The sequence below is a fragment of the Pyrgilauda ruficollis genome, unplaced genomic scaffold (genome assembly GCF_017590135.1).
Source record: "Pyrgilauda ruficollis isolate IOZ18807 unplaced genomic scaffold, ASM1759013v1 scaffold540, whole genome shotgun sequence".
Lineage (NCBI taxonomy): Eukaryota > Metazoa > Chordata > Aves > Passeriformes > Passeridae > Pyrgilauda > Pyrgilauda ruficollis.
In genome coordinates this window covers 13,213-20,696 of record NW_024527045.1, presented here as the reverse complement: position 1 = coordinate 20,696, position 7,484 = coordinate 13,213, and the positions used below count along the sequence as shown (strand labels likewise).

Sequence of the window (7,484 nt, the reverse complement as noted above, 5' to 3'; positions counted from 1 at the left end):
TTTACAAAAAAAATTTTTTTTTTAGCGCAAAAAAAAAAAAAAAAAAAAAAAAAAAAAAAAAAAAAAAAAACCACACACACAAAAAAAATAAATAAATATACAAAAAAAACCTCATCATCACCTGTCAGGTACAAGCAACTCCTCCTTGTGCTGGTCCGTGTCTCGTCCGGGCCTCGTCCTCCTCTTCTCGTGCAGGGGGACAAAAAGATGGGGGGGGGAAGGGGTAAAAATAACAAAAAAACAAAAAAAAAAACCAAAAAAAAATTAAAAAAAAAAAAAAAAAAAGGAAAATAGCCTTACTCGACCCAGTCGTTATCGATATTGTTCTTCGTCAACTTGAAAATAAATAAAGGAAACTTCGCATGGAAAGTTTCGGCCGTGGTGATTTTGGGGGTTTTGGGGGGCCTGGGGGGTTTTGCTGCTTTTCCTGAGTGGTCCCAGACCCCCCCTGAGGGGTCCCAGAATCTTGAGGGGGCTCAAAACCTTGAGGGGTTCCAGAATCTTGGGGGTCCCAAAACCTTGAGGGGGTCCCAGAATCCTGGGGGGTCTCGGAACCTTGAGGGGTCCCAGAACCTTGAGGAGGTCCCAGAACTTTGAGGGGTCCCGGAATCCTGGGGGGGTCTCAGAACCTTGAGGGGTCACAGAACCTTGAGGGGTCCCAAAATCTTGGGGGGCTCTCAGAATCCTGAGGGGTTCCAGAACCTTGAGGGGTCCAAAAATCTCGGGGGGTCTCAGAACTTTGAGGGGTCCCAGAATCTTGGGGGTCCCAAAACCTTGAGGGGGTCCCAGAATCCTGGGGGGTCTCGGAACCTTGAGGGGTCCCAGAACCTTGAGGAGGTCCCAGAACTTTGAGGGGTCCCGGAATCCTCGGGGGTCTCAGAACTTTGAGAGGTCCCAAAATCTTGGGGGGGTCTCAGAACCTTAAGGGGTCCCGGAACTTTGAGGGTCACAAAATCTTGAGGGGTCCCGGAATCCTGGGGAGTCCCAGAACCTTGAGGGGTCCCAAAATCTTCAGGGTCCCAGAACCTTGAGGGGTCCCGGACCCCTCCAAGCAGTCCCAGAATCTTGAGGGGTCCCAAACTTTGAGGGACCTCAGAACCTCGAGGGATCCCAGACCCCCCTGAGGGTCCCTGGATCTTGAGGGGTCCAAAATCTTTAGGGGTCCCAGAACCCCCTGGAATGAGGGGGGGTCCCCAAAATCTTGAGGAGTCCCAGAACTTTGAGGTTCCCAGACCCCCCCGAGGGGTCCCAGAATCTTGAGGGGTCCCGGACCCCCCGGGTCCCAGAATCCTGGGGGGTCTCGGAACCTTGAGGGGTCCCAGAACCTTGAGGAGGTCCCAGAACTTTGAGGGGTCCCGGAATCCTCGGGGGTCTCAGAACTTTGAGAGGTCCCAAAATCTTGGGGGGGTCTCAGAACCTTAAGGGGTCCCGGAACTTTGAGGGTCACAAAATCTTGAGGGGTCCCGGAATCCTGGGGAGTCCCAGAACCTTGAGGGGTCCCAAAATCTTCAGGGTCCCAGAACCTTGAGGGGTCCCGGACCCCTCCAAGCAGTCCCAGAATCTTGAGGGGTCCCAAACTTTGAGGGACCTCAGAACCTCGAGGGATCCCAGACCCCCCTGAGGGTCCCTGGATCTTGAGGGGTCCAAAATCTTTAGGGGTCCCAGAACCCCCTGGAATGAGGGGGGGTCCCCAAAATCTTGAGGAGTCCCAGAACTTTGAGGTTCCCAGACCCCCCCGAGGGGTCCCAGAATCTTGAGGGGTCCCGGACCCCCCTGGGTGTCCCAGAGCCCTGGGGGGTGCTCGAATCCCGTTTTTTTGGGGCTGTTTCGGATTTTTTCGGGCCCGGGCTGGGCCGGTTCCTCCGGAGCCGCCGGGTGCCGCGGGAGGAGCCGGCAGCGGGCTGGGGATCCCCGCGGGGTGCAAAATGAAGAAAAATCCCTTTAATTCGTGTTTTTCCCCACCTTTTTCCCGGCTGCGGAAACATTTCCCCACCTCTCAGCATCCCCCGGGCTGGATCCTCCTTGCGAGGGGGGGAAAAGCCCCCCCAGAACGATCCCCCCATGATGCAGCAGCGGCTCCTTCCCCCCAAAATTGTCTTTTTTTAAACCAGTTTTGCTCTGAAATGTGGGGAAAATCCGGGGGGATTTTTCATTTCCCTCCCAAGCACCGACTCAAAGGAGTTCCCAGCCCCGAGCCCCCTCCAGCCTCGAGCAGGGCAGAGTTTTGAGGTGAAATTTCAAAACAGAAATAAAACAAACCTTGAAATGCCGACTCAAAACCCCCTCCCCGAATTTGCTGATTTCTCGCCCTTCCCCTGCGAGCAGAAACGCCAGAAAACCCCAAAAATCCGATTTTTTTCTCCGACTTTTTTCAGAAATCCTGCATCGTTTTCGGGGAGTAAGGAAGGGAAAGGAATTTTTTAAAGGGGATTAAAAAAGCCCCAAAAAAAAAGAGGCAAAACCATTCAAACTTGATCAATTTTCCACCCTGTAACTTTGACCAAACCCTGTTCTTTTTATTGCTGCTCTGGCTCAGTTCTTGCTCGGGGGTCTTTCCCCTTCCTCAGCTCCTCGGGGGGGTTCGGATTCAGCCCCGGAGCCGCGTGCGACCCCCGGAGGGGACGGGGGACACCGAGGGGACACCGAGGGGACACCGAGTCCTCACCCCCGGGGCTGCCCCGGCCCCGCGGATCCCCCCGGGCTTCTTGAGGAGGGGGGAAAATCCGAGCCTGGGGAGGGGCGGGGGTCGCGGGGGTGGGCTCAGGGCTGCAGCCAGGAGCGGAGGTGCCCCTCGGCCAGGGCGATGCCCAGCATGATGCCAGCGCCCAGCAGGAACCCCGCGTTCTGCAGCACGAAGCGGCTCCAGGTGCCCTCGCCGGAGCCCCGCAGCGCCTCGGGGAGCTGGGGAAGAGCGGGGGGGGCTCCGTGAGACCCCCGGGTACCCCCAGATCTCCATGGGAGACCCCCGGAATCCGCCAGACCCCCCCCCCCCCCCCCCCCCCCCCCCAGACCCACCGTGAGACACCCCAAACCCCTTATGAGACCTCCGGACACTCCCAAACCCCTCGTGAGACCCCCGGACACCCCCAGACCCCCCCTTACCATGTCGGCCAGGGCCACGTAGAGGAAGATGCCGGCGGTGGCGGTGAGGAGCCAGGGGGCGAGGGGGGTCCCGCTGTGACCCAGGGCCACCCCCGCCACCGCCCCCAGGCAGGAGAGCAGCGCCGAGAGCAGGTTGAGGAGCAGGACGGAGCGCGGGGCCGTGCCCGCCCGCAGCAGCACCGCCAGGTCACCTGCGGCCACGGGAGGGTGGCACGGGGGGCTCAGGGGTGTCCCCAGCTCCGGGGAGGGGACAGGGACGGGGACAGGGACTCACCGAGCTCGTGGGGCAGCTCGTGGCAGAGCACGGCCAGCGCTGTGCTGAGCCCGCTGGAGAGGCCGTGCGAGAAGGCGGCTCCTGCGGGGAGGGAGAGCGATCCCCGTCCGCTGTGCCCCTGTCCCCGGATCGCCGGGCAGCCCCTGTCCCCTTGTCACCCTGTCCCGATGCACCCCTGTCCCCATGTCCCCAACATCCTTCTGTCCCTGAGGAAACCTTTCTCCTGTCCTTGTGCACCTCTCCTCCTCCATCTCCATCCCTGTCCCTGTTCCCGTTCCGGTTCCCCGTTCCCATCACCGTCTCCGTCCCCATTCCCGTCCTCGTCCCTCTGCTCGTTTCGTTCCTATCCCCGTTCCCCATCCCCGTTCCCATCCCCGTTTCCCATCCCCGTTCCCGTCCCCATTACCGTTTCCCATCCCTATCCCCGTTCCCTATCCCAGTTCCCATCTCCAGCCCCGTCCTCGTCCCTCTGCCCTTCTCGTCCCCATGAACATTCTCGTTCCCGACCCCGTTCCCGTCCCCATCACCGTTCCCCATCCCCATCCCCGTCCCCGTTCCCGTCCCCGTCCCCACCGATGGCCAGCCCGTCCGTCAGGTTGTGGACGCCGTCCCCCAGCACCACCATCCACACGATGTCGGCGGCCCCGGGCCCGGGGGGCAGTGCGGGGCCGTGGGAGTGTCCGTGGGGGGGTCCCCGGGGGGGCTCGGGGGGTCTCAGCTCCAGCTCCGCCTCCGGCGCCGTCAGGTGCCGCAGCTCGGTCCCTGCGGCGGGACGGACACGCCGGGGCCGGTGGGTGCCGGGGCCGGGGCCGGGGGCTCCCGGGAGGGGTGCGAGGGGGTCGTACCTGCCGGTGACGGTGCGGGGGTCTCTCCATGGGGGTGTCCCTGGGGACAAGGGAGGCGTTGTGTGCGGAGCTGGCCCCGGTGGCGGCGCCGTGCCCGCCCGGTGCCCGCCGTTCGCTCGCTCTCTCGCTCTCACCGTGGCCTCCCGCCGGCTCCGCAGCATCCCCAGGAGCAGCTCCAGCACGAAGAGCAGGTAGATGCCCCCCAGCACCGCCAGCCCCTGCAGCACCGCGGGGCTCGGTTCCCCCGGAGCCTCCGGGTGCTTCCCCTGCGCCTGGACACGGGGACGCGGCGGTTCAGGGCACCGGGACACCGCGGCGTGCCCCGGGGCCACCCCCGCGGCGGGAGGGACCTACGTGCGGCCAGAGGTGCAGCAGGGCGTCCCCGCAGAGCGTCCCCACGGCCAGGGCCACCAGGAAGGCGAGGAGCGAGCGGAAGGAGCCGCGGACCCGCAGCGGGAGCAGCAGCACGGCCAGCGCCGACGGGAGGCTCACGGAGAGCACGGCCAGGAGCGCCCAGCCCAGCGCTGCGGGCACCGTCAGCGGCACCGCCCCACGGGGGCACCGGGAGGGGGCGTGGGGAGGTGGGGATGGGGGCGCGGGGGTGGGGAGCTCAGGGATGGGGGACCCGGGATGGGGGACCCAGGATGGGGAGCTCAGGGATGGGGAATTCAGGGATGGGGGAATGGGAACCCCAGGATAGGGAATTCAGGGATGGGGGACCCAGCATGGGGGAATGGGGACCCCAGGATGGGGAACTCGGGGATGGAGGAATGGGGATGGGGACCCCAAGATAGGGAATTCAGGGATGGGGAATTCAGGGATTTAGGGACCCCAGGATGGGGAGCTCAGGGATGGGGAACTCAGGGATGTGGGAATTAGGATCCCAGGGATGGAGACCCCAGGGATTTAGGGACAAAGACCCCAGGAATAGGGACTCCAGGGGTGTGGAAATGGGGGCCCTAAGGATGTCGGAATGGGAACCCCAGGGATGGGGACCCAGGGATGGAGACCCCAGGGATTTAGGGACAGAGACCCCAGGAATAGGGACCCCAGGGATGTGGGAATGGGGACTCCAGGGATTTAGGGACAGAGATCCCAGAGATTTAGGGACGGAAACCCCAGGAATGGAGAGCCCAGGGTCAGGAATGGGGGGCCAGGGGGGCACAGCTCAAGTAGGGGAACACAGGGATGGGGGTGGGCAATGGGGGCGCCTTGGGGATGCAGGGATGAAGACCCCCACATCATAATGGGGACAGAGGACCTGGCTCAGGACACGGGGATCCCTGGGGACGCAGGACCCCGGGACCAGCTCCGGGACCCCAGGATGCGGCTGCAGGGACGGGGGATCCCGGGGACGAGGGACGTGGGGCCGGGGGCCAGCTCGGAGCCCCGGGTTGGGGTTACCTGGCCACAGGGTCCCCCCCGGGGGAGGCAGCGTCACCTCATCGCGGTGCCGGATGCAGACGCGGCTGTCGATCTGGTAGAGCAGCGCCGGGCACAGCAGCGTGAACTGCTCCGGTGTCAGCTGCGCCACCGGGTCCAGCCCGAAATTCACCAGCAGCTGGGTCACGTTCAGGCACTGCGGGCGGGGGGCAGCGCTGGGGGCGTCCCGGAGAACAACCGGGGAGTAACCGGGGCTCCCCCGTGCTCCCGGAGCGCCGGACAGCGCGACCCCCCCGTCCCCACTCACATCGTGGTGCGGGTGGTCGCTGGAGTGCTCCAAGCCCAGCACCCTCCCCAGCAGGCTGAGGGTGGGCTGGTACTGCCGGGGGACCCCCGCAGCCCCGGGGGGCTCGGCGGGCACCGGCTCGGGCCAGCTCGGCGTCTGGGAAGGCGGGGGGCTGCGGGAAATCGGGGTGTGCTGAGCCCCCCACCCCGGCCCAGCGCGGAGCCGGGGGCAGCCCCTCGGGGAGGAGACCCGCGGGTACCTGAGGGGTCCGCCGGTGCTCGGAGCCGCATCCCCGCCGTGCTCCCACAGCGGGTGCCGGTGCCGGTGCTTGTCCTCCTGCACCTCCAGCAGGTCCAGGTGGCTGACGTGGCCGTGGCCCAGCTCCTCGTGCTGGATCTGGACCACCTGCACCCTGCCCAGCCCCAGGCTGCCCAGCAGCCGCGCCAGCCCCTCGAAGGGCAGCGTCCCGTTCTGCCCGTACTGACCGAAGAGCTGCCGCAGGTAGTAGCCGTGCTCCTGCGCCGCGTCCTCGGGGAGCAGCGCCGGGGTCCCCGCGGTCCCCGGAGCCCCCCCGACCCCCAGAAGCAGCAGCCCCAGCACGGCCAGGAGGAGCGCAGGGCGGCTCATGGGGCCGGATCCCGCGGCAGCAGCTGGGGGACAGCGCGATGTTGGGGTCACCCCAAAGCCGGGGGGGTCTCTCGGGGCTGCCCCCGCTGTCACCCGTCCGTGGGGAAAGCGACAGGCGGCACCAGGGTCACCGCACGGGACACGTGTGGTGGTGGCACCGGGGCTTGGGGACAGCCCCGGGCCCACACCCGGGACCCCTCCCGTGCCCACCCGTGCCCACCCGTGCCCACCTGAGCCGATGGGGACGCGCCCCCCGATCGTCCCCTCGCTGTCCCCGAGCCCGTCCCGCGCCTGTCGCGCCCGAGCCGGGGGGGGCCAAGGGTCACCCCGGAGCTGCTCCCAGCCGGCCCCGGTACCGGGAGGGGCCGCGGGGAGGGCCCGGGGGCGGGGGGGGTCCGGGCAGAGCGGCTGAGGCGGGGGCAGAGCTCGGTTCTTTATTAACCCCTCCCGAGGGTGGGCGGGGGGCACGGGATGGACCCCGCCGGGACCCCCGGGCAGCGGAGGGGGGTCGGGACCAGCACCGGGGCGGGGGGACACCGGGAACCCTTTTCCCGTTGCGGGTTTGGGGAACCGGGGACCCCCCGGTGCCAGGGGGTTCCCGGGGGCGTCCTGGGGGATTCCGAGGGGGTTCCGAGGGGGGGTCCAGGCAGAGCCGCCCCCCACGGGACCCCCGAGCAGCGGAGAGGGTCCGGACCCGCCCGGGGGGGGACACCGGGCACCCCCTCCTTGCCGCGGGTTTGGGGAACCGGGGATCCCCCGGTGCCGGGGGGGTCCCGGGGGGGTTCCCGGGGGGGTCCCCGTTATCTCTTGCCGCTCCTGCGCGTCTCTTTGCCGTTGCTGACGGGGCCGGGCTGGCTGCGGGTGATGCGGCCGCTCGGGGGGTGCGCGGGGGGCCCCCCCGGGCTCAGCCCGTTCCCGTTCTGGCTCTCGGGGGCTGCGGGGAACCGGGAGGTGAGGGGGGGGGACG

At 66.1% G+C, this 7,484-nt stretch overlaps 2 protein-coding genes across 2 annotated transcripts in view; both read right to left on the bottom strand.

The window, feature by feature from the left end:
• Positions 1–2,537: 2,537 nt before the first annotated feature.
• Positions 2,538–6,517, bottom strand: SLC39A5 (solute carrier family 39 member 5). The gene is made up of 10 exons (XM_041480999.1): positions 6,150–6,517; positions 5,912–6,062; positions 5,626–5,800; positions 4,576–4,745; positions 4,356–4,493; positions 4,222–4,261; positions 3,950–4,138; positions 3,377–3,457; positions 3,103–3,293; positions 2,538–2,901 (listed from the first exon to the last, which is right to left on the bottom strand). The coding sequence occupies exons 1-10, from the start codon at positions 6,515–6,517 to the stop codon at positions 2,761–2,763; spliced, it is 1,644 nt and encodes a 547-aa protein (XP_041336933.1). The 3' UTR covers positions 2,538–2,760.
• A 420-nt stretch (positions 6,518–6,937) lies between these two features.
• The window catches only part of NABP2 (nucleic acid binding protein 2), a 4,091-nt gene continuing 3,544 nt past the window's right edge, over positions 6,938–7,484 (bottom strand). Inside the window, exon 5 of the mRNA XM_041480998.1 lies at positions 6,938–7,463. Within this exon, the coding sequence (XP_041336932.1) occupies positions 7,318–7,463 (146 nt within the window). The 3' untranslated portion in view covers positions 6,938–7,317. The remainder of the gene's footprint in view (positions 7,464–7,484) is intronic.